Source organism: Zalophus californianus, chromosome 2 (assembly GCF_009762305.2).
Source record: "Zalophus californianus isolate mZalCal1 chromosome 2, mZalCal1.pri.v2, whole genome shotgun sequence".
Classification (NCBI taxonomy): Eukaryota; Metazoa; Chordata; class Mammalia; order Carnivora; family Otariidae; genus Zalophus; species Zalophus californianus.
The window spans coordinates 12676247-12703874 of record NC_045596.1 but is presented as its reverse complement, the minus strand read 5'-3'; the positions used below and the strand labels follow the sequence as shown (position 1 = coordinate 12703874).

Genomic DNA, 27628 nt, shown 5'->3' with positions numbered 1-27628 from the left:
ACTTCATTTTGGAGATGTAAAATATTTACATAATCTTGTATCTCAGATGGATAACACAACCTATTTCAAATGTTAGGAAATCAGAGCCCCACAGAGAAAAGCTTTCTCAGCTAGCTCATTATTGTTTTTTTGTTTTGTTCTGTTTTGTTTTTGTCTAGGTTTAGCATTATGTTTAGGTAATCAAGGAAAACATGCCAATTCCTTATGCTTTAAGGGAAAAAAGAAATCCATGGAAATTAAGTAAAATGGCTGTAATGAAGAAGCTACATCCAAAGCCTATAGCCATTGAAAATAAAAATGCATTTTGTGTCATCCCTTTTATAAAACATAAAATATTTTATATAATCACAATAATATATTTTATAATAAATTTTATAATAAATAATTTTAAGATAATGTGTAATATTTTATATACATGTAAAATATATACTAAAAGGTAGTCCTTTATATTTTCTCAATTTCTTTCATTCCAGGCCAAAGTCTTTCATAAATGAGCATAGTCAGCTGCTCTGAAGGTAAAATCCTGTATATTCAGGACAGGTTTTAAATTTTTAAAAAATCTCATTCTTCTGATGAATTGATAAAGTGCCTTTTTTCACTGAAATCAAGAAGTGAAGGTTTCCCTCTGTTTCAATTTTTCCTCGCCCAGGGACACTTCCCTCTCAGATGGCCACAGGGAAGACCCGAGTAGCCTCCTCCTGAACTCAGCTCTTTCAGCCCCAAACATCAATTATTCAGGTCACCTCTCACTCTACTCTATGGCAATACATTTCCCAACTCTCATAATGAATATTTCCATACTCTGATGAAAAATATCACTTTCTGGGAAATGCAGCCTAGCTATGTGGACTTAGTGCAGATGCTAATTATGCACATTTATTTTTAGAAAATTCTAAAGCATTCATTTTTTTCTTTTTACTTTCTTCTTTTCTTCCCCCTCCTTCGTGATTATTATACTACCCGAAGAATACGTCCAATTTTTCTTTTGTTCTTATATTAATTAAAAATAACCCATCTTCGTGTAATAAAATAATGTATTTAGTATAAAACAGTGAGCTAATGACCTTTCAGTATCACAAAGAAAAACATAGTCTGGAATCCGCTACTTTATTTTTAAAGGGGAGCCCGCTGAACATGGAATTACTTGAGCACATTATGTACAGGCATATCACATTGTTCTAATTTAGACTATCAATACACTCTAATTCCCCAAATAGCATTTGACCCAGTGCTTCTGAGTTTCTTTTATGAAAATTTGGTCAACTGGTGAATCAAAAATCAGTCGCAGTCCTAATCAACAGTAATATTTAATATTCCTCAGGAGTATAGTGCACATTTTGCAATTTCCTGATCCTAGGAACATTATAGATTATGGATAAATATGTAATTAGAGTTTTAAAACACACATTATGAAGCCTTTCTTTTCTGTATTCAATTTCGAATCAAATTGAAAACAAGGCTTAATAATCTGAAGAGCAATCACCAAGGTTTTCAGAATCAAAGACCCTTGAATTATATTTGAGGGTGTGAATACTGGCAGATGCTGAGAGGAGCCCTCTCTGGGGTACACATCAGGCTACTTTTTTTTTTTTTTAGATTTTGCAAACTAATAGTAATAGTTACAGCCATTACCAAACACCCTTATCACTCTGCAAACATGGCTTTATGTTTTCTCTGATCTTGATTATTTATTATGCAATTATTTATTACTATAGAAAAGTACTCTGGAAGTGCCCCAGCCACTTTCCCTATATGAATACTTACTCATGTCTTTGACATCATTCCTATCTTAGCCTGTCTACAACATTATAGTCCAGGGTTTATCCATTTCTACCCTTATCCCAGCTCCAGTCGAATTAGTATAATATCAATGATCATATTGCTCTAATATACGTAAACATATGCATTTACATATGCAGTATCTCCACGTAAAATACGATGAGCTTTATGCAATTGTTAATTTGAAAGCAGTATTTCGTGCATAAAGACCAAGAAAACTAAGTAAACACTTCTACCTAAAAAGCACATTTTCTTTCCTAACAGCTCTATGAAAATCACTTGTATTATACAACGGCATGGTCAACATTGCTTTACAATTAGTCAAAGAAAGAAAAGGGTTAAAAAGCTACTGGTTAGTTTGAGAAATGTTCTTTTTTAGTTCTCTTGTTCCTGGCCTAGTCTCAAGCTAGCACGTGATCCGCTGAATGCCTGCCAGCCTCTTTCTTGTTGATCCTCCGGAGACCATCTGTGCTGGGGGCATTGATTAGAGTGTGTCTGCTGGGATTACATCTTTTCTGTTGCCATGCCAACTAATCAGCTGATTTTGGTTACCACAGAAACAAAATGTCAGAGCTCACAGTACGGTAACATGAATTCAGCACAACAGAAAATGTTTTCTTAATTGGGGACCCTTTTGATTTTGGATTCCAAGTGAAAGGCAGCTTTAAAAAAAAGGCCAACTTTAGTTAAAAGCTACATTAATTGTATTGATTAAGAGGAATGCACAGAATTTTTCTGAAAAGAGAAAATATTAATTCCCCTTTATAAGCTGTGTCTGTTTTTTACTATTTCCAGACAAGGAGTATATATATTTTTTTTCTTAGGCCCTCCTATTCCATTTGCTGATTGTCACATGTAAAATAAATCACAAAGCCTTCAGTTTCCTTTAACTGCCGTGATGGGAGCAGGACACAGGGAGGCCAAATAGGGCTTGGGAGAAGGCCATGGGTAAAACTACCTGGGGCGGGGGGAGACCAAGAGTGACAAATTCTCCTCCATTCTTCCATTCAAGCAAGTCATTTAATTTTCCTTAAAGAAAACACCCAACACAGTCAGCTTGGATTCAGTTTTAAGGATTCCTCTCTTGTGCGTGATATGCTCTGGATATTTCTTGGTTTGAGCTGACAAAGGAGAAGCACAGGGCTTGCTGCAGTTTTCCCTTTTGTAGGCCCATGACAGTTTGAAGGCAAGAAGGGTCCTCAACTGGTTTGCTCTGTCATGGTAAACAGAGAATACAATTTAACTTGACCTTACAGATCCTCCAGTTGAGTAACTCATCAGAAGGATTCCATCTATGCCTTCACATTATGAAACTCTATTCCAGTAGAAGTAAACCAGAACCTCTATCTGCCCTGGATCTGCGGTTCATAAACACAAAACAAATAGATTAGATAAGAAAAAAGCATGATATTTAACTGGGCTAATATTTGTTTAAACATCTAATAATCCCCCTTCTTTAAAAAAAAAAAAAAAAAAAGGATTATAGCATCCAAATATCCCTGTCCTCTACTGTCAAGACATTTCAACTGTCCCTGACTGACTGCAGTCACCTCCCTTTTGTGAAAGTTTTCACTGCCGGTGGCTTCTGTCATACTGACACCGCGGGGGGAATTGTGTGGCTTAATCTCCATGAAACCCTTTTGAAAACCTTGGTGAATTCCAATGCTAAGGATGTTCTAGAGGAGTGGTTTGAGGACAACAAAAGTCTTCCCCCATTTCTGAGTGCACAACACTCATGGCTAATGTGCCAGAGAGGAAGCTCTGAAAACCACTCGGTTGAGGAGCTTTGGGGCAAGGTGTCTAAATGCCTAAAATTACCCATGGATTCTGCTAGTGGAGTCTGAGCTGAAGGTCTTCACCCAGATTATCAATAATTATCCTATGGTGCTTCTGAGATCTGTGAAAAAAAGAAAATTGTGGACGTCAATAGCATCTCTCTTAAGTAGTGTTCTGGCAACACATGTTACTCACACTCCTTGTACTGGTATTTGGCTTGTTTAAAGAAAATATTACCAGGGCACTTGGGTGGCTCAGTCAGTTAAGCATCTGACTCTTGACTTCGGCTGAGGTCATGATCTCAGGGTCTTGCGATTGAGCCCCCCATTGGGCTCCATGCTGGGCTTGGAGCCTGCTTAAGATTCTTCTCCCCCTCTCCTTCTCTGCGTGCCCCCCCCCCCATTGGCACGTTTCTCTCTCTCTACAAAAAAAATTTGTAAAAAGAAAAAATAATAAAGAAAATACTACCTTAAATTAAATAGAAAGCATCTAACCCAGTGCCTAGGATATAGTTGGAACTCAGTAAATGGTGGCCTTCCGTATTAAATTCCCAAAGAGAGAAACGGTTATTAATACCTCATAAAAGGTTGAAATTAATTGCTAATTATCTTCATGGACTATAGTTTCAGAAATGAGCATACCCTCTATTGAGTCTATTGAGTCTATTTATGATTTTTAAAACTTGTATAGTGCATTGATTTCCAAAACTGTGTATATTTGTCTTTAGCATAGGAAATCTTTCTCCAAAAAGGCTTGATCAGAAGTGCAATATGTCAAAAGGATGAAATTGAAGCTGCTTGGTCGAATTGAGAAAATGGGTGGAGACCACGTGGTTTAGATGGAGGCTGAACTCTTCCCAGCAGAGCCCCTGAGACACCTCCCTGGATCCATAGGTCTCAGAGAGCACATTATGACAACCACTAGTCTGAGGTTCTTTGTTCTTTAGTTGCATTTCTTTTATCTTTATAACTATCATTTACTGCCATCCTACTATGTGCCACATACAATACAAGGCAATCTACACACACACACACACACACACACACACCTTATCATTCATATATTTCCCCAGCAACACAACGTAAGGTTAGTATTATCCTCATTTTACAGATGAGGAAACTGGAACCTAGGGAATTTATTTGGTTTTCTCAAAGTTCCAAAATAAGTGAAAAGTAGAGTTAAGATGGGCATCTAGTACTTTCTGATGTCAAAGTCTCTGTCTACTCTAAAGCAAACACGAACGGAATAATTAGTTGTAACTGTTTAAACTTGACCCATATGCTACCACTACTTATTTTTTAGTTGAAATAGGATCAATGGTGTCCGATTGCCTAGCATTTTCTCCCATTTCAAAGTCATTAATGGTGGAATAAAATAGGTAAATTAAATAGGAGCTACATGCTAAAAATGATCTGACTATCAAAAGAAGGAAAAAAAATGATCACCCTGTCAAGGAAGAGAGCCTCACAAGTTCTATGTTTCATTAATAATACATATTTTTCTTAGAAAGATACCGTCCCTTCCCCCAAAGCCTGGCCTTTTATGCAAGCAGAATTTGTCACTGCCGATAGGATGTGATTGAAGGAAGACACTCTAAGAATGCCTCTATTTTCCGCATGCCAATAACTGATCCCGACGGTGTTGGGTTACACATTGTCCCCCCGGAATTTGTCCCTGAAAATGAAAACATCCTCTGGTTGGGTAACCTTGTAGTAAGTCACACTTAAGCGTGAATTATTTTATTAGGTACTTTCTCCCAGAGTAGGACAACCACGATTAAAACAAGATTTCATGCTCTGATGGTAGAAGAATGATGAAAACAGAGATAAGAGGAGGTGGGAGAGTATGATTTTTGCGGGGACACACCATGTGCCAGGAGCTTTTGACATAATACTGCAATAATATAGGTTTTGTTCCCATATTTGCAAATGAAGAAAACAGAGGCTCATGGAGTTTTGGCAGCAACCAGTCAAGTTACTAGTAGCTCATGGCCAGTAAGCCGCTGTGCTGTCTTTTGAACCCACGGATTCTGGAGCTCATGCTTGTCTCAGTGTGCCGTGCAAAAGCACTCGTGTCACATCCTTGCCAAGATCCAGCACTGCCCAAGGACAGTCAGGGAGACTATGCTGAGCAGCCGACGTGTGAGTTACAAAAATGTGGCATTCACAAACTGCAAGGCAAATGAGTGTGTTGTTTGTCGCTTCTAGGTATGTACAGAAGGCAGACTGATCTTGGAGTTCACCTTTGATGATCTCATGAGAATAAAAACATGGCACTTTACCATTAGACAATACAGAGAGTTAGTCCCAAGGAGCATTCTAGCCATGCATGTAAGTAATTTCAGCACTATTTTACTCTTTCCTCCCTTCCCCCCCATCCCATCTACTCAAGGAGGAAAAGTCCAGTTCTCCTTGTGTGAAAGAATACCAGCAGTCTTCACGTGTTGGGTAACGAACTCTCAATTTTGAGTTTTCCCCTCAACCATTTTATTCCACAGGCCCTTTTTCCCCCCTCCTTTGTTTCCGAGTTTGGTGCATTGTGAGATTTTTTTTTTTTTTATATTTTATTATTTTAAACTCCAAACTGAGGTTACCTCAATAAACAGTTAGTACTTTTCTTAAATTCCACTGAGTCATTATAAAGTACTGCTCTGCCTAGGCTATTAACTGGGGAAGGAAATAAAACAAGAAGTAAGGAAAACAGTGTCCGGTTTTGATCAGAACCATCTGACAAGATGTGGGGCTCACGTACCTCAGATCTCTGTCTGTATCATTCCTAACCATGGTGTTGGAATGAAGTGAGCGATTTGGGGTTCCCTCCCTTTCACTTGACCGTAAATCACATCACATTTACTGAGCACCAACTAGGTGCACAGCTGGATTCGATGCCAATCTGGAGATACGTTTTAAAGGTAAGACTTGGTAGGAGCTAGCTGAGTGCAGCCCCCGAAGAAGGCATCAAAGGCATTGACTTAAATAAATCCCTCTTCCATAATGCATGATGCAGCAGTTTCTGTGAAAAAGCTTTGGAGCAAAATCAGACTTAATGAGCCTGATTTTTAAGACCCTGTACAATCAAAAGAGAATACAATAAGAGTAGCTAGTATTTACTGGGTGTTTGCTATGCCAGGTCTTGTGCTAAGCGTCTGTACACATTCTGTTTAACCCTCCCGGTAACCCAGAGAGGTGCAGGATCATTATCCCTGTTTTAGAAGTGAGAAAACCAAGGTTCGGGCTTGATACGTTGCTCCATGTTTCTCAGCCCGAAAGTGGCAAATCAAGATTTCAACTCTGCTGGTACGGACTCCAAAACCCAGGCTGATGAGCCATCTGTCTCCTGACTATCCAATTCCAGTCTGTCTCCCCAGGCTTTTGTCCTCGACCCTCTCCTCCGTACCGGTTAACCCAATCTCTCCCCTTCCCATTGACCTTGTACTTCCTGCTGTGGCACCCCACTCCTTTGCTCCAATCTTTCCACCTATTCGTACCCCTAAGTCCTTCTCCACTTTCAAAGCCCAGTTCACATCCTCCACTCCCCTTGAAGTATCCCAGAGTAGCCGCTCTTATGTTCTCAAAATAGACTAAGAGGCAGCAGAGGGTAGTGGTTAGGAGCCCAGGCCCTGGAATGAGATCACATACGTGTGTATCCCTGTTCCTGTGTGACCTTGGGCAAGTGACATGGCATCTCTGTGCTCCCAGTTCTTCATCTATAAGATGGGTACAGTAATAGAGCCTGCCTCATTGGACTGGTTTGAGGATTAAGAGTTAACGCACGTAAAGGACGTAAAACGGTGCCTGGCACGTAGGAGGTCCTCTTCAAGTAGTGGTGACCGGCTTTCAGCAGCTTTGGCAGCAGTAACATCCTTCCTTTCGTTTATTATTATCCTGTCCTCTGTCTGCAAAGTTGATGCGTATGATGTTGGCCACAACTACCTGATGCATAGCTATAGAACCAGCTCTTCCCAGCACATGAAAGGCCTTCCATAAATACTGGCTCCGTTTCCACAGAGGACCCCTTCCCAGAAACTGACATGAGAAGTGACAAGCTCAGACTCTTCTCTGACTTTCGGTGTTTTGTTGAAATACACAAAGCCAATTGGTTGCATGACTATGAGGAAATTTAAGTACAGGAAAGACTAAATTAAAGTGTTAAGATAACCTAGATAGTCTCATGACTACAGACATGAAGACAAAAATGATGTTTCTTGAGTCTCTCTCTGCTTAGCTCCAGTTTGCTTCTGCCAGTTAAGAAAAAAGGAAAGACAAATGAAAAGAAAAAGTGTCAACCAAGAGACTCATCTCACAATGAAATCCAGAAAGAATTTTCATTTTTTTTGTAGCCCACCAGAACATTTGGGGTTGCCCATGGAACATTACATCTCTCTTTTAAATGTGGCAGATATTTTGGAAAATGTGATGCTTTTGAGCATTTCTAACCTTAGCTTAATGGGGAAGAAATTTAGAATTCTTAAAGATATATATATATACACACACACACATATAATTTCATAGAAGTGACAAAGTTTTCAGGTATAGTCTTGGACCCAAGTCTTGGAAACAAAGGCTGATCCTAAAGTCTGGCTCTACCAAATCCAGAGACCCTGCCTCCTCTGCTGAGTGCCAGAGACTTGGAAGTGACCTGACAGGGCTTCATGACCCTCCTCCTGAAGACACAGGAACCTCTCACAGAGGAAGTAAGGCTGTTTCTCCCAAGGACTAAAAGCATGCCTGACTCATTTTGGTTCTACCTGGCAACAGATCTTGCATCATTGATCCAAACATGTCCTTGAGCCATTATATGCAAGTGTCTTCAAAATGTAAATTAAATTATCTCCAGCAACCTCCCCTCTGAGAAAAACCGACAGTGTTGAGATTGCATTTCTTAGCAACTGTAGCCCAGTCTGAGACTTTCTTGGCACCATCTTGCAGAGATAAAATACGTGATTCTCTTTTTCCTATTTAGGCACAAGATCCTCAGGTCCTGGATCAGCTGTCCAAAAACATCACCAGGATGGGACTAACAAACTTCACCCTCAACTACCTCAGGGTAAGACCAATGGGATGATTACATTTCCTGGTGAATTTGAAAAGTGCTTTAGAAGTGTATATGTATCTTGAACCAAGGAGTTAAAATGAGGTAATATAGCACAAAACATGTGTCTTACACCACAGTGTGTATGTGTGTGTGTGTGTTCAATAGAGGATGGGGTTTAATTAACAAAGCAGCAAACCTAGACTTTGTCAAGGTTGAACTTGCTCTCTCTGTTTGTATGACTCTTGGAATTAATTATGCAAAGGCCAGCAATGTCTGCTCATACGGTATTTTGGCGCTCTGCCCCTCATGGTTGTCTCAAGTTTCTGATGTACTGTTGTTGGGTTCACTTCCTCTGTGTCTCCACCCAGGGAGTGTCCCTGAGGAGGGTCCCCCGACATTCAGGCCGATGGTGAAACCACAGACATTTATTTCTAAGTCTTCTTAGGGACTCTCTGTGTAACATGGAACAGATTTTCTGGGTTGGATATAAAGTTGGTTTTGATTTTTAAAAATTAGGAGTTAGGCAAAATTCTCTGCCTATATGATAACTATGGCTTCAGTATTTGGTCTAAAAGGGAAACATTTGTCACTCCGGTTTGTGGTGTAGAATTCGCAATCGTCATGTTGCAGGTAGAGGATATGGTTTCCTTCATAAAGCAGCAAGCATTGTCCTCCAGATTCGACAAGAAGTCCGTGGCCACGTTCCACATTCCTTTGCCTCTGAGTTGCTGAGCTCCCTCATTGTCATCGTATGGCCACTTCTCCAGCCCCCTGCCCCATCACGGAGTTTATGCTGTTGTTTCTTGATCCCCAAGCACTGTGCCGGTTTGTGAATTTTGTTTTGTATTCCCAACCTTCTGTATATGATCGTTTTGCATATGTCGAAATGCTGAAATGCTTTGGCCAGACTTTCTCTTCAGTGAATTAAGAACAATTTGAACAAAGGCTTCCAAGTCACGCACTCAATGCCATGTGCCAGGTCCTGGGCTAGAGAGTGAAGATTCAAAGACAAAAGTCATGGTACCTGCCATCAAGAAACCCACTCCTATGAGGGCCAGACCCATAGAGAGAACATTATACACAAAATGGTAAATAACCCTGTTGGAAGTTTCCAAGTGGAATTATGGGAGTATAAAACGGAGACCTCTCAGAAGAGTACCTCAGAGAAGCTCTCTGGAGGAGATGATGCCTGACTTGAGTGTGAAAGAATGAATAAAGGTAAAGCCAAGAAGGGGGCAGGAAGGACATTCCCGTTAGAGGGAAAAGAAGGGGCCTGGATTAGGGGATGGAATTCCAGGCAGATGAATGATGCCGGGACATGGAGTGAGAAGCCAGGAGAGGTGAGAGGGAGAGTAACTTAGGAACCAGATCTTGGAGCAGCTTGCTGGCCGGGGCACCAGGCCAGAAGCCTCTGAAAAGATTAAACGTGAGCATGGCAGTGTCCCCTTCCTGGGGAGAGGGAGAAGAGCCGTTTTCCATCCAGCCTAGATGCCCTCAGTCCAAATCCAGGCACAGCAAGAGCTGGAGTCGGCTTTGCTCCGCACCACCTTACTTTGCCCCAACACCACCGCCATTTTGGCAGCCCTGAACCAGGTTGTTCTCCAGTAATGGTGCTGTGGTTCCTGCTCCAGGAGGGTGGATGGACAAGCAAGTGCCTCAAGGCAGGGTAGCTGGAGCTAGGTTCTTCCAAACTTCCAGGCTCTGCATTTAGAGCTGCCCCCATGGAACCACTGGGGCAATGGGAGTGGGTAGCAAGGCCTGGGGAAGTGGGGGTCTGTGGCACGCTCTAGCCGCAGGAATTCAGAAGGCTGCCCTCCCTTGCTAGCCATTTCATCTTGTCAGAGACCATGAGCAGTTTAGTTTAAACCATCTGAAGATGCCTCTCCTCAGGCAGATAAAGATGTTTCATACTGTGTGTCCTCAGCTGACCCCACATTGGAATCTGGGACTTTGGATTCTGTCCTAGACTTGGTCACTCACCCTCTGGTGAAATCTGGACAGATTCACTATTACATCTTTTAGCTGCCTTTAACATAGATGAATAAATGCTAAATTTCCTTCCTCCCCTCTCCCTAGCTCCTCTTATTATCCTCAGTAAAATGGTGACTTTCACCTTGGGGTCAACAAGGTCCACCTCATTCCCACATTCTGCGATTCTCTGATTTTAACCCACAAAGACTGAGAAGATCATATTTGCAAAGTGGGGGGGGGGCGGAGAGAAGGGATTAGCACCAACCCCTCTCCCAACAGCGACAGGAGGAAGGCGTGTGTGGGTTTGGGCAATATGGAATCCTGTTTCAAAGGCTACCACTTAAATGTAGCACTTACAGCATGTCCTGACTTCCCTAGTCTTTACAATGGTCCATGTGCCCTAACACAATTTGTGTGAGAGAGCCGGACACAGAGAGTGCAAGGAAGTGAACTCAGTCACCCAGCCTTCTACCACTGAGTGGCTGGGCTGGGACTTGAACTCGGGCTGTCTGGCTCTAGAATCCCTGAGCTTCATGCAGAGCTGCCTTTCTAGTAAGAAGGGAGAGCGATGATAGTGACAGAAATTGGACCATGTCTCTCCTGCCTTGACAGGGGAGTCAGCATCATCTCTCCCCGGGGCCTTAATCCACTTTGCCACAAGTAATGACAGCTCCTTGTAGGGTTTCACGTGCAGATTAAGCGGGACAATCCATGTAAACGGCTTAGCGCAGGGTCCACGGACAGAAAGCACCCAGTTAGTGTTCATGGGCATAATTCATTAAGCACCTATTAGGTCTCCATCATTGTTGTTCATACTGGAACCATGGAGAGCAACATGGCATCTGGCTCTCTTCTCTCACTCTGGGTCCACCTAACACTCCTTTACTTCCTCTGCTCATGCATCCTGCCTCAGCAGCTGCTTGTCCTTCCTGCCTCCATTCTTTCCTTTGTTCACTCCCTCCATCACTTATTCCTCTGTTGATTGGTTCAGGACTCTTTCATTGAGCCCACTCTGTCTTCCTGGCCTTGTGCCAGGTGCTGGGCCCTCATCGTGGAGAAATTGTGGCCCCTTCCAGGGCTGGGGGAGGCCAGTGGAGTGTGGTCGGCCACAGTTCCAGCAAGCTGTGCTGACAAGGAAGGGCCTACAGGGCTCGTGGGCGTCTGGGGAGGGGTCCTCTGGTGTCCAGATAGAAGTCACGCCTCCCAGCAATAACTCAAGGAGGTTGTGAGCCACTGGGCAGGTCAAAGCTGAGCAGAACCTCACACTCAGTTCCCATAACCACGCATATGGGCATTTCCATGATGAGACCTGGCCTGGTTAGTGGTTACTAACCACCGAAGATTTTTTTGGATTAGAATTGGGATCAAAGATTTCATTAGTGCTCTTACCATCTGATACTTTGTAAGACAGCTGAGCAATCACCCAGTGCATTCATTTATAAAACTGCTTTAAAACCTGGCGCTCCTCTGTCCTTCTGAGGAGCCAGGCCTTTGCCTCCAGCCTCAGGGGCTTATCTGAGGTATTACTTAAGTAATTAACTGAGGATCTCCAAAACCACACCCAGATCAGAAAAAGAGGTCAGACGCGTGTGTTGGCAAATATTAATCGATGGCCTTCTAAACCAGCAGAAGAATTTTGTTTTGTTTTGTTTTAAACTCCATGCATCCTGCTTTGGAAAGGAGGGCTGGAGATTTTAAATGCTCCAGACATCTGAAATTTCAATATGCTGTGTCTTTCACGTAACAAAGTTAAGCAGTACAGAAAGTAAGCAATTCCAGTCATCTCGCTTCGCCCAGACAGGTTCTTTCACTGCCGTGAAATTCTGAATCATTCTCGTGGAGGCCTGCAGTCGGGGGCTCTGCAGAGCTGCGGGAGGGGGGCTCTGGGCGCTGGAGGAAGACGCAGGTGAAGCGCGGTGGATGCGCTTTGAGCTCGCGAATGCCGGTGATGGCACCGTCCGCGGACGCTCGCCTGGCAGCACTTTGGAGGGGGCTCTGGTGACCTGATGCTTTGGAGGTGACAACAGAACAGATGTTGTCATTTGATTTGAGTTGTCACATCGCCTGCCGTTGCCTCGTGTCTCCTCCCAGCCTAAGGAGGCTGGAGGTGCTCTGTCCTGAGAGGTGTGGCCACGGCCGGCTCGCCATTCCCCTTGGAGCCGCAACTGGTGGTCGCCGAGCTGGTATGCGGCTCTGATGAGATGTAGTCACACTTCCTGCCTCAGGGACCTCTGGCAGACCAGGGCTGGCTGGATGAGTGTCCCTGTGGTAGTCGTCCAGGCTGGGGCTGTTCACTCCACAAGCATCTATTAGACAACTTCTTTATGCCAGGTCTCCACGACTTTCAAGGCAGTCGCTGTACATCAGGTACAAAAGAAAACCAAATCTGTGCTGGGAGAGAAATCTGTCCCGATACAGTGATCCACGTAGTCGCTAACATTTATTGAGCACTTACTATATCCCAGGTACTGTTGCTAGGTACTTGGCAGGAAGTCCTTTTTTTTTTTTTTTTTTAATATTCATGACAACCTTATGAACTAGAGACTCTTTTTAGTCCTATTTTTCAGGGGAGGAAACCGACACACAGAGAAGTAGCTTTTTATAGTCACAAAACTCGTAAGTGTAAGGATTTGATCCCACAGCCAAGCACGAAGAGGGGAGAGGTTGTTGGAGTGTGGACATGGGAAGCTCCAAGCCTTCAAGGAGGAAATGGCCCTTTGAATTGATTCTGAAAGACGAGTAGGTGGTACCAGGTAGACTAGATGAAGAGTCCACCACGAGTAGTGACAGAGGAGGATGGAGAAAGCCGGTGGGTTTGGGGAACTCCAGGCAGTTTCACATGGATGGAATGTAAGTTTTAAGTTTGTTTTAGGTACCAACACAAGGTAGGTATTATGGCCCAAAATGTATAGTCGAGCTGAGTGGCATGGTTCTAGAGAGAGTTTTTTTCGAGCAAGAATACAGCATAGTCAGGGAAAGCACCTCATGCTGGCACTTGGGTTTGGGGTGCCAGACAGACAGGAGTATGTATTTGAACTCAGCCACTTGCTAGCTGTGTGACCCTGGACAAGTTACTTGACCTCTCTGAGCCTCAGTTTCCTTATCTGAAAAATGGGGTATTAGACCCCCCTCTCTGGAGTCTAGTGAGATGGAGGCACGTGGAGGTCCCATCTCCCATTTGCCAAGTGTGCTTTTCTGAGGGTCACTGGGAAGAGTCGAGTCATTCACTGGAGCCCCCTGCACTCAGAGCTTCTGAGAAGAGCCCTTGGGGACAACACACCCAGCAGCCTGGTCCTTCTTCCTATTCTTGTCTTTTATTTCATCAGAGTGAAAGCCCTTTCTCACTCAGGGTTTGAAATTGCCATCATTTCAAATTTCCTATAAGCACTTCTTGCATGGGAATGTTTACTGTATGCAGTAACTGTTTTCTAAATTTAAATAGCTTCAACAAATTCAATTTTCCAAATTGAAAAAGAAATAATTGATGTTGATTTCATTTCCTATTCCACAAAGAGAATGGGAGTAGGCAGAAACCATGTCCTCCAGCATTTATTTTTATTTTTTAATTTGTTTTAAGATTTATTTATTTATTTGAGAGAGAGAAAGAGAGTGCATGCATGCCAGTGGAGGGAGGGGCAGAGGGAAAGAGAGAATCTCAAGCAGATTTCATGCCAAGTGTGGAGCCCAACACTGGGCTCAGTCTCACGACCCTGAGATCATGACCTGAGCCAAACTCAAGACTTGCACTCTTGGGGCGCCTGGGTGGCTCAGTCGTTAAGCATCTGCCTTCGGCTCAGGTCATGATCCCAGGGGGCCTGGGATGGAGCCCATGTCAAGCTCCCTGCTTGGCGGGAAGCCTGCTTCTCCCTCTCCCGCTCCCCCTGCTTGTGTTCCCTCTCTTGCTGCGTCTCTCTCTGTCAAATAAATTAATTAAAAAGAAAAGAGTTGCTCTTTTTTTTTAAGATTTTGTTTATTTGAGAGAGAGAGAGCACAAGCAAGGGGTGGGGCAGAGGGAGATAGAGAGGCAGGATGCGGGGCTCAATCCCAGGACCCTGGGATCATGACCTGAGCTGAAGGCAGACGCTTAACCCAGGTGCCGCATGTCCTTAAGCATTTAAAGAAAACCTGCAGGATGCAAACTTCCAGGATGACATGAGTGGAAAGTGCTATTTTCATTCATCTCCCATCAACAATAAAGGGGATGGTCCTTGCATGCTCAACACACTGCAGGGAGACATCGGCTTGTACAGTTGTCTCCCTCCTTGAGCATTTCAGTTACTCTGGTTTTGTTTTTGTTTTTTTTTCTTTTTCCACTTTTATTTTTTTATAATTTTTTTATTGTTATGTTAATCACCATACATTACATCATTAGTTTTTGATGTAGTGTTCCGTGATTCATTGTTTGCATAAAACACCCAGTGCTCCACGCAGAATGTGCCCTCTTTAATCCCCATCACCGGGCTAACCCATCCCCCCACCCCCCTCCCCTCTAGAACCCTCAGTTTGTTTCTCAGAGTCCATCGTCTCTCATGGTTCGTCTCCCCCTCCGACTTACTCCCCTTCATTCTTCCCCTCCTGCTGGTTTTGTTTTTAAGTTTTAAGTCAATCATCTAACCAAGAGATATTTTGGTGGCATCAACTATGTGCCAGGCACAAAAGGGGATGGAGTGGGGTATTGACAAGAATGGATAAGGTATGATCCCTTTCCCGAGATGTTGAAGATGCTGGAACAAGTAGGTCCATTTACAGTTCACACTGCCCCCTCAGCTGGGGACCTGGGCATCCCCAGGTCCATCCTGGGCATCCCCAAATTCCCTCCTCTCCTAATATCTCTGGGGATACCTTTCCACGTTGGTCTCAGCAAATGACTTAAATTGGACTGTTTGCAGTTTCCGGGGCACTAGGGAATTGCTCTACTTCACCATCCTGTCTGACCTTGGCATTCAAGGCCCTCCACGCTCAGGACCCTGCTGCTTCCCAGACTCGCCCCACGTGCGGTCCCCATCTCACATGGCATCCTGTATCCACACAAACCACCGGCAGCTCCCCAAATATGCTGTGTGTCTATTGCCACCATGCATTGGCACAATAGGACTTGACTTGACTCCCTGCCTGGGACACTGTTCCTACCCTCCTCTTTCCATCCAGGATGCCCAGGCCACCTCCTTCTCATCCTTCAGGACTCAGTTGTGCCTCACCTCCTCTGAGACTCTCTCTGCCTCTCTGCCAGGGCAGCTGCCCTCCCCACTACTCCTGGAGCTCTGGGCATGTGCTCTCTTGCTTAGCTCTTGGTGGGTCCTGTGTAAGAACTATCACTCCACTCATCTGTCTCCTCCAGTACACACAGCAACCTGAAGACAGATTGATTGTTTTGTGCTTCTAGAGCCTCACAAGCTCTAGATCGAAATCAGCACCCAGCGTCTCCTGAATGGAGGTTGCTGGTAAATGGAAACTAGATTTTGAATGACACCCTCCCCCCAACCCCCAAAACACAATAGAATTCAGATTAATTCACTTGCCAAACAGTATCTAGGGGGAAAAATGTGTGTGATTGATTTTCAAAATCACTACCTAGAACCTCACCAGGGAATCTAAAGAGCAGAAAATTTGAATACATTGAGGAAATAGAAGGAAAACATGGCATGGGGCCCCCAGATCTCTCTAGGCTACAAAATTCCCCCCTGAAATTCTCATAGTTCCCACTGTGAAATTTTTATTCTAATATCACTGCTTCCACTTGCTCTGAATCAGTATTTAATTTTTACTCTAAATGCCATTATGCCCTTTTCATTATTTTGGAAATGTGTTCTTTCAAATCTCAAAGACAAATTCCCTCATGGGTGATTATTTTTGTCTATTTTCTTTGGCCAGATTTTCTTGGTGCTGAGATCCATAAACTTTTTTCCTGCATTGTGCTTAACGTGACTTTAAACCATCTTATTATCCTGTATCCCAGCCAAAAGATATTTTCTTTGTGTTTCCTCTTACTGTTTATCCATTCATATGCATAATTTCTGCATAAATGTAATCAGTATATATATGATTTCTTAATGTTATTTGGTAAACACTTCTGCATGTTTCTACATAGTCATCATATTATCCGTTTATAATAGCGGCAAATATTCCAGTGTGGTGCTAGGATAGTGTTTATTTAATCATTTCTCTAAAGGTCGAGCACTGAAGTCATGTTCAAGTTGCCACTGCCATTAAGACCATTCCTCCAAACACCTTTGCCATGTCTTGCTCTGGGCAGTGCTCTCTACAAGGCTGGACTGTGGGGTCTGTGTGCTAAGAAAAATAAATGTGCTTTGGATTCAGAGAAATGTGGGTTCAAATCCTCACCCCCTTACAATCTGTAATGGCCTTGAACAAGTTGTTCCAGTTCTCTGAACCCTACTTCCTCATCTGGAAATCAGAAAGAACAATGTCTCACAGGATGGCACGAATTATAAGATTAGATAATGTATGGTTTATAAAAAGCCTGGCACTCAGAAGGAGCATAATAAATACGAGTCCCTTCTTTTGCTATCGGAGAGCAGTGGGTCAGGGTTCACCTTTCACTGTTGCCTTTTACTTCTTGTATGATATTCACCAGCTGCCTTAGTTCTTTGAATCCCCAGTTTTCTGATTATGTACATCATAATGTGAATCATCACAGGTGAGGGTTGAAATGATAATGCACGTGAAAAGCACATTTAACTCTAAATTATGACACCGGAAAGCCAAGAGAGTCTCATCCCATTTATCATCTTCTGTGTGTTGGTCATGGCCTTGAATTCTACGCCAATATTCTGAAGCCATGTGATAGATCAGAAAACAGAGAAGCGATTGATTAATACCTGCCAAGGAAGGAAGCAAGAGGCAGTCTGAGACATGTGCTGTATTATTGACACTCTCTTCCCAGTACAAATGTTATTACAAGGTTTTAATCATCATCACTGGGCAATTTCAGTACTATTTATAACCTTCTGGTTGGTATTGTTGGATAATTTTAACTCTTCAAATAAGCAGCATCATCAGCTGGGTGTGAAAGCAGCTGGGGTTCACAGTAATGCTTTTGACCCCATACCTTTAATTTCCCAAGTGAAGGAAGACTTTCATTGTTATTACTGTACTGTAAGAATATTGGTCCCCGCATGTAACCTCTACTAGTAGCAAAGGAGTAGAGTCCAATGCCTGGAAGAATTAGGTGGTTGGCTTTGGAAATTGATCTCCAACAGAATGACATGAAGTGGCCTCTAGGAGAGTAAGTGTGGCTGGAGTGAACATTTGGAATCCTGCCAAGGTCTTTTTTGTTTGTTGTTTTTGTTTTTGTTTTTTATTATGTTCAATTAGCCAGCATATAGTACATCATTAGTTTTTGATGTAGTGTTCAACGATTCATTAGTTGCGTTTAACACCCAGTGCTCATCATAATACGTGTCCTCCTTAATACCCATCAGCTGGTTACCCCATCCCCCACCCTCCCCTCTGTAACCCTCAGTTTGTTTCCCAGAGTCCAGAGTCTCACATGGTTTGTCTCCCTCTCTGATTTCTTCCCATTCAGTTCTCCCTCCCTGCCCCTGTGGTCCTCCACACTATTCCTTATGTTCCACATATGAGTGAGACCATACGATAATTGACTTTCTCCACTTGATTTATTTCACTTAGCATAATCCCCTCCAGTTCCATCCATGTCGATGCAAATGGTGGGTATTCATCCTTTCTGATGGCTGAGTAATATTCCATTGTATATATGGACCACATCTTTTTGATCCATTCATCTGTTGAAGGGCATCTCGGCTCTTTCCACAGTTTGGCTATTGTGGATATTGCTGCTCTGAACATTGGGGTTCATGTGCCCCTTCTTTTCACTACATCTGTATCTTTGGGGTAAATACCTAGTAGTGCAGTTGTTGGGTTGTAGGGTACGTCTGCCAAGGTTTTTTTGTTTTTTTTATTTTTGTAAGGCTTTGATTGCCAGCAAAGTTATTTTCCTTGGTCTTATGACATGAGAAGGGAAGACAGTCCAATCCTGTTTTCCACCTAAATGCCAAGCCAAGCCCGAGGATGGAACAGGAATCTCTGCTCAGCGATGGAGATGAACCATAGTTACTGGTGGTCAGAACAGGCTGGGATCAGGGCAGACCATTCACCATTCACACACTCAGATGGACTGGCAAAAGCCCTTATTAAACACTGAAGTTTGGGGTGGGGAGGGTGCAGGACCCATACCAGCAGATCTTCCTTCTGTGCCTCCCAGAGTGCTTGCATGTTTTAGACTCTCAAAAGGCTCACAGCCTAAAGTATGCTATTCAAGATGAGGTCCATGGCTCGTGGCAGTTTTGCAAACTGTTCCCACTCTGTGATTAAGTACAGAAAATGAGAGTAAGAACTTTAAAACTACTATAGCAATCTGACATTGCCAGGACATCCAAATGCACGACCAACAGACTCATCCCACTGATTATAGGATATAGAGTAGCTCAGGTGTTATCAAACTTGCATGGCAAGTGGTCAGTAATAAAGGGTTGGAGAAGCGCATGTCACAGTTTGATGAGCACTTGTATACAGAGCACTGTGACATGAACCGATTCAGAGATGAGCTCCAGTTTTTCCGAGGACCATCCAGAATAATGATTAGCATCCTAATACCATTAGTTTTGAGAACTTCTGTATGTTCTCAATAAAACAATGAGATAGGTATGATTATTCCCATTTTATAGATAAAAATCAATCATTGCCTCGGGTCACAAAGCCAGTCTGGGGCAACAGTGCTTTCCTGGGCTTGGGTCTGGCTTGTCCCCCACAGGCCGCTACCCATGGTCCCTGCTAGTGAGAACTGGTTTCTTGGCCCCGGACCATGCAGGAGAAACAATGCTTTCAAAAGTGAGGAATTTGGCATCTGAAACAAAGCTGTCACACCTCATTCTGACTCTTCCACTCCTCCTCCTCCCGCTCTTCCTCCTCCTCCTCAGAGAAAGGCTCCATCAGAGAGGAGGCAGAGAATGCCCTTCTGAGCCATGGGAATGCTCCACACACAGAATGATTAAAACTTGGAACACCCGAAGGGCACTTTTAATTGCATTTGGAGATAGAAAAGTAGCACATATGACTGTATGATAAGGGGATTAAAGTAGTTAACTCTTAAGGAAGTGAAATAACTGTAACATAGAGACATCCCAGTGCCTAGAAAACAGTGACTTCTAAAGTCAAGCCAGAGGGAATGGCCATCAGAACACTAAAAGATGTGTGTGTACACACACACACACATACATACACACACACATACACAAACAACAGTGTTTTAGCATAGCAATCCTAACTGAAAACAATTTCAGAGCCACAAATGCTTCTAAAATTCTTGGTCTTAAAAGTACAAATAGGGCTCAGATTAAAGAAAGTAATTTCCCAATCTCAGACACAGAGAAAGAGAAAGAAATTTTTGTTTAACAAGACACTGAAAATCAAGGGAGATGGTAAGGTGGGAAATTGGCAGTCCAGGGGAAGAAAAGCCGACAATTGCAGTTAAGTGCAAGATGGAGCCCAGAGTTAATTCTGGGAAATAGTCTCCCTAATTGTCTAGAATGGGTAAAAAAAAATGTGTCAGGAAAATGCAGGGAAGGGGGCAAGGAGAGAACTGTTTGAATTTCAGAGCATAGGCAGGAAAGTAGCCTGAAATATGAAGAGGGGATGGGAGGTCTCACTCCTTAGCGATAAGACCCAAAAGCTTTCTGTGTCTGGTCTTGGGCTGCTCTCCACCTTGGCACAGGAACCATCTTACTGCACACAGAAAACTCAAATTATTTAAATACGGTGACAGTTATTGGATTGTTTGGTCTCATCATCTGTCCCTAGCAGAGGTCAAGAAACACAGAGGGGGATGATAAATACATGAAAGGAAGGGAGGGAGTTGAGATCAAAGTCTCTGGTGTTGATCTACATAATGAGCTTGAGAATGGCTATAAATGTGTACCATATGCAAACAATGAATCACGGAACACTACATCAAAAACTAATGATGTACTGTATGGTGACTAACATAACATAATAAAAAAATAAAAAAGAAAAAATAAATGTGCACCATAATTAAGAGAAAACAAGTAAAATTTGCAATGTCTGCCATATTTCACCCAAAGGAGAAGGGGGGCAGGGGCATCGACCTGGTATCGTTGAGTGCCTACTGTGTGCAAGACACAGACTTGGTTTTATTGAATCCTCACAACAAGTTTGGGAGGTAGGTGTTAATGGTCTCATTTTACAGAAGTAGAAACTGAGACTCATAAAAGTTCTGGGACTCATCTAACATCATTCAGCAGGTAAACTGCCAAGCTGGGACTGGATCCCATATTGGCCTGATGCCCTCATCACTCTGTCATGCTGCAGAAATGTCACCTCCTAACGAGATCTGGGTTGAAGAGCTGGATGAGGTCAGTCATTTCCGCTGAGATGACCAAGCTATTCTGCCAAATTGTCAACAGGCAGTTGTCAACAGATGCAATGGATAGAGAACTCGGGACACTTACGCATAATGGGGTCAAAGCCCAGACTGAACTCATCTCACGATTGTCTTTCTTACATCCATGTTTCTCTCAGACTTCCTCCAAATCCCAGGCCTCAAGGCTGTAACCCATCGCCCAGGTTTTTACCCCTACAACACCTGAACTACTATCCCCAGTACCTGAGCATTTATTTTAAAAACATTGATCAGGTTATGTCATTCCTCAGAGGTGGACCTTAAAATCATCTGCTTAAAATCATCCAGTGAAAATCCAGAATCCTTAGGTTGGCCCAGAAGGCCTTACCGGATATGATCACAATCCAGTCCCCCCAACCTTCATTCCATAGCAGTGTCCAGTTCCCCAGCCTGAGTTTTGCTTTTCCAGCATACCAAGTTCCTCCCTGTGGCAGAGCCTCTGTTCTTCTGTATCAGATCACTTATCTATCTCTAGAACCTTGGGCAATGGTCTACTCATTCAGTGCCTCAATTTTCTCATCAATAGTCCCTTACCTCAGTGAGTTGTTGAGAGGCCTAAATGAAATCGTACTGGTAAAGGGCTTAAAATAAAACCTGGCACATAGTAGGTGCTCAGTAAATACTTGCTCTATCATCATCATCATTCTCACTGCCAGAGATACTCTGGCCAGATTTTTGCATTGCTGGCTCACCGTTAATCGGGTCTCAGGGCACGTCATCTTCTCCACGAGTTCCTTCCTGGCCAGCCCATCTCAAGTGGACTAGCCACCCCCAGCTACTTTCTACCACACGTCATTATCTGTCTTATTTTCCCCTGTAGCATCTTCATTGGTGAATTAGCTTGCATAGTCATCAGTTTGCCTTTCTGTTTTGCTGTAATTTTTACCCTTTCAACCTTTCATGCAGGCCACTGGAATATATTTTAAACGCAGGAGCCTTGTCTCTTCTTCTCTGATGTCTACAACAGGACCTGATATTCAGTGACTAGAAATTCAGTAATTTTAAGTCTACTCAGCTCCAGATGCACTCCTTGACAAGTTGGAGGTTTTTAAAGAGGAAACCACTTATAAAATCCCAAACCCAAGCGTAACCTTGGAATACTTGAGAATGCTTATGGAAAGGCTGTTAGCCATCCTTGACCTCATAGGCGGAACACCTGTAGTGCTTTCCTCTAAGGATTTGATGTTCTTTTTTGCAATTCATAAACAGCCTTGTCTGTGACGGTAGGTGAGGGTCATTCACGTTGTTTGATAAATGTGCCTCATCTGTAAGACAATGGAGATAAGCATGACTTCTCAAGATTTCTACTTAAGTATTCTAAAAAGAAGGAATACAAAACAGAAGTATTAGCAAATTCCACAAGTAAAATATTCATAAACCCATGCTGGGAATGAGGAAACTGAAACCAAGTGGTTTGAGGCTGACCCAAGTCTATCTCTCTATTAGTGTAGGATGGTTTCTGGTTTTCTTTTTGTCTTGTACTCTGTTTGCAGGATCCGTTCACACCCATTCAATCTACAGCTGTTTACTGAGCACTTACTTTATGTCTGGGTCTGCTCTGGTCTCTAGCTATCAATTTCTCTATCGATACTAAATATTTCTGGGCTCATGAGAATCTCACATACATTGCCTCTGATATCCTTAAAATCTTGTATAGACCAATCATAGCCTAAGACTAGAAGTCTCCCCAAGAAGGCCGCTTATTTCTCCCTCTTTTTGCCTATTTCCCAAGCTTTGTGAAATAAGGTAGGGGAGTTACTGCTTTTTAGGACAATAGTGCCAAGGATCATCATGGAACCTTTGTCCTAAGAATAGAACTCAACTCCAGAAACCTCACAATGTGGGTTTCTTAGGAAAAGTATCCGTAGGCTTAGGAACCAATCAATGAAGTCATTTCTCTTCCTTCCTTTCCCAGCACCCCCTTTTGATTCTGTCAGCACTTTACTGAAGAAGAAATTTGTGGCCATCTATCATATTTTTTAACAGTTTTACCATGAGTGGGAAGCTTAAGGGGAAAATTGAAAGCTTTCATGATGTTGATTAACAGAATTTACAAACATATGTGAGATGATAGCAACCCTACCATTTATACTCAACTTCTGAGCTTCAGGACATTGGGTATTTCACAAACAGATGGGAGGCAGAAAGGACCAGAGCTTGCTTTAGAACAAGAAATGTGGTCTGAGTATTGAAAGTGGCCATGCCCTGGCAGTGGGTCTAGTCCTTTGTCAATTTCCTCGGCACCAAATGTGTTGCATCTGTTCTGGTTTGCAGTTAAAAGTGGAAACCGTTCCTTTTCTGTAAAATTGGGTGAAGGGTGGGCTAACACTTACCTCCCTCAGTTAAAGAATACATGAGGCCACTTATATTAAAATACTCTGTAAGCTGTAAGATTCTCCTAGAAAACAGATACTCCTCTTCACTCACTAACCAAACCCTCAGTGTCCAAACTCCTGCTATCCTAACTCAGAAATCAATGAGTTTCCTTTTTATTATTTTTTTTTAAAGATTTTATTTGAGAGAGAGAGTGCGAGAGAGAGCACAAGCAGGGAGAGTGGCGGGCAGAGGGAGAAGCAGGCTCCCTGCTGAGCAGGGAGCCCAACGTGGGACTTGATCCCAGGACCCTGGGATCATGACATTGAGCCGAAGGCAGACGCTTAACCGACTGAGCCACCCAAGCGCCCAGACATCAATGAGTTGTGAATAAAATTTTAAATATATCTTTTGTTATGCAATCCAAGCTACTCACTTTCCAAAACTCAGGAACCAAACTGATTCATTGAGTTCAGGATCCTCATCATTCAGCACACTCTCTTAATTCTCGCTTTCCAAATCTGTAAGCCATGTGGGTTTAGGTGGCCAGAAATAATTGAACCAATAGCCACCCTCACAGTCACTAGCAGAGTCTAGTTTATACAGAAGAAAATAATTTGGGGTTGAATAATACAAAGTTGCTATTTTTTGCAGATCAAACACTGCCAAATATTGGCTATTTCATATGGGTCATCATAATATTTAAGAAACATGACCCCATATCAAAGGGAAACAATCATTTGGCTCCACGATTTTTCCGTTTCCCACCAACATCATCCACTTCCTACTCAGCACATAATTGTAAACACGACAGCCATTTATTGCCTTGTGACTTCATACCAGGTTCTGCAAATGACTTAACCCACCTCGATAATCTCATTTTAAAACTTGGTTATTTATATTTGAAAAGATAATGTACTCATATACTAGTGCAAAACTCAAAAACTATATGCCTTCACACCCCACCCCAACCTCTCAGTTTTCCTCCCCAGAAGTGCTCAACATTGCCAGCTTCTTGCTTTTTCTTCCTGGGACAGTCTATACAAATGCAAGCATATATTGCTTTAAAAACACACACACACACACACACACACACACACACACACACATACACACACACACACTTGCACACAAATGGTAATATACCATGCATACAGTTCTGAGTGTTGAGCAGTGGCATTCTTTATAAAAGCAGCAGAGATCTATCCTGAAGAGGTCTATCACTCTAGAGATAGACCATATTTTATTTTACCAAGTGCTTTATTGACAGACACTTAGTTTGATTCTAATCTTTTTCTGCTATTAACAATGATGTGCAAATATCTTTTTATATGTGGTTTTTCACAGGAGCCACTAAAAACCTAAATTTTGGGGAGAAATTCCTGGAAATAAATTTGCCAAGTCAAAAACCACGTACATTGTAATTTTGGTGGATATTGTCAAGCTGGTCAACTTAGAGATTTTACCAGATTTCAGCTTCACCAGCAACATATAAAATGACTATTTCCACACTTTTCAACAACGAGAAGCTATCAAATTTTTCTCTTGTTTTCCAGTATTATAGGTGAAAAATGATACCTCATTTTCATTATAGTACGTATCTTTCTTATTACAAGAGGGATTTATTATCTCCTCATATACTTAAGAACCATCTGTATTTCCTTTCTTGTGAATTATTTGCTCATAATTTATCCATTTTTCTATTGGGTTGCTATTCTTTTTTTATAGATATGCAGGGCTTTATATTTTAAGGAAGTACATACTTTGTTGTGATATAATTGGAATTGCATTGCATGTGTTAGTTCTATTTTTTAAAAATTTGTGTAAGGTTGCTTTATTCATTGAATGTTTTTTGGTTCTGTTTTGTGTGTGTGTTAAATGGAGCAATTTCCCCCTATGTCTTCTGTTTTGTGTTTTGTATTTAGCATTAGCCCTCTTTGAGCTGTAATAATAAAAATAAATTTCTCTTTGTTTTCTAATGCCACTTCTAAAATTTGGGGGGGGGACTTTTTATGTTTAAATAATTGATCCACATGGAACTCGGGCAGCATAAAGTGTGGGGAACCTACTTAATTGTCCAATTGTTCAAACAGAATTTGTTGATTGATACATACTGTTTTCACTGATTTGAAATACTACTCTGGCATATTTTAAATTGCCACAGGTATTTGAGTCTGTTTCTGGACTCCAATCCCTGTTCTGTTAATTTGTCTTTATATTCTTTATCCAACACTACACTTTAAAACAAATTGCTGTTGCTTTATAATGTACTTTAGTATCTAGTAGATTTGGCATCACATCATTATTCTTCTTCATAGGACTCTTAAATCTTTGTTTATTTTTCCATCTAAACTTTAGAATTAGATTATCTAATTTTAAAATAAGTTTATTGGTATTCCATTGAAATTCTGTTACATTGCAAATTGATGTTGGGGGAATTGCTATCGTTATGACGTTGGTTCTTTGCATCCAATATCCTCGGCAGCCTTTCCAGGATCGAGGTCTTTCTTGTGTTCTTTGGTAATATTTTGAGGTTTTTCTTTTTCTGTGTATGTGTATTGTTTGTGCATGTGTGTGTATGGTTTTATATACACATACAGATATGTATATATTTTCCATTTCTTGGTAACTTTGGAACTAATAATCTAATGATCTTTTCTTCCATTTTATAGTTTGTTTTCATTTATATTTATGAAAGTTATTGATTTCTGTGTTTTAACTTTATTCCCAAGCACCTTACAGAATCTTCTTAATACTTATAATAGTTTTTTTTTTTAAGTTTATCCTCTTGGGTGTTCTAGCTAAGTTATAGCATTTGCAAATAATGACACTTTTACCAAGTCTTTTCCAACTTTTATATTTTATTTCTAATTACATTGGCTAGTATCATCAGAAAAGTGTTAAATAATAGTGAGGATAATTAACATCCTTATCCTGTGTCTGACTTTAATGGGAATGCTTCTAGATTTTTTCATTAAGCAGGATGATGGCTTATGATTTGAGATAGATGTATCTCTCATGTTAAGGTAATATCTATCTATTCTTATTTTATTAAAAGCTATTTAAAGTAAAAAAAAATGGATATTGAATTTTATCCCATGTATTTCTAGTGTCCAAGGAGGCGGTATTATTTTTTCTTTTTATTATTATGGTTAAGATTCTTAATAAGAATAATTGATCCTTATTTGGTGCAATTGATATCCAAGGCAGTATCTAAGTTCTTATATGTATCAACTCATTTAATTCTTGCCCAGTCTGTAACTCATTACTATTCTTATTTTCATTCCCAAATTAAGGAAACTCAAATTCATACAGGTCACGTAACTTGAACAAAACCAGACAACCTGTAAGTGGTAGAGCTGAGATTGGACCCAGGCCAATGCCTTGTACAAAGGCTGTACAAAGTTCCATCTTGATAGATTTCTTGATAGCAAGTCATCATTTCATTCCTGGAACAAACCCTACTGAGCCACAGATTCCATTTGCTAATATTTATTTACAATTTCTGCATCAGCAATCGAAGGAAAAATTTAGCTAAAATTCCCTTTTTTATAATGTCTTCACCAGTGTTGAATCTTATTGGTATCCTGGCCTCATGAACATTTTGGAAATGTTCCTTTTTTTGTTTTAAATATTTCCAGAATAATGTGAATGGCATTGCAGTTATTTGCTTTTAAATGTTTTGCAGAATTCCCTTATGAAACTACCTCAGCCTAATTTACCTGTGAAACCATCTGGTCCTGGTGCTTTTTTTTTTTTTTTTTTTTTTGGAAAGGGGCTTCCTAATAAGTTTCCTTTATTCATTCTAGGTAATTGGTCTATTTGAACCCTGCCTTCACTATAGTTTTTTTCCTAGTTTTATTGAGAAATAAGTGGTATATGGCACTGTATAAGTTTAAGGTATACAGCATAATGATTTGACTTATATATATGGTGAAATGATCCCACAATAAGTTTAGTTGACATTCATCACCTCATAGAGACACAAAATATATAAAAAGAAAAAATATATAAATATATATACCTATATATTTTTCCTTCGTGATGAGAACTCTTAGGATTTACCCTCTTAACAACTTTCATATACATCATACAGCGGTGTTAATTATAGTCATCATGTTGTACATTACATCCCTAGTACTTATGTATCTTATAACTGGACCTTTTGATCAGCTTCCTCCAATTTCCCCTCTCCTTACTTTCCACCTCTGGTAGCTATAAATCTGATTTATTATTATTATTATTATTATTATTATTATAGTCCACATACAAATGATATAACACAATATTTGTCTTTCT

At 41.5% G+C, this 27628-nt stretch overlaps 1 protein-coding gene across 14 annotated transcripts in view; it reads left to right on the top strand.

Moving 5' to 3' along the window:
• LDB2 (LIM domain binding 2) overlaps nt 1-27628 on the top strand; it is a 372408-nt gene that overhangs the window by 288928 nt on the left and 55852 nt on the right. For all 14 annotated transcript variants that reach the window (XM_027597770.2, XM_027597769.2, XM_027597761.2 and 11 more), the window contains 2 exons: nt 5763-5885; nt 8518-8601. In XM_027597770.2, coding sequence (XP_027453571.1) covers nt 5763-5885; nt 8518-8601 — 207 coding nt within the window. The remainder of the gene's footprint in view (nt 1-5762; nt 5886-8517; nt 8602-27628) is intronic.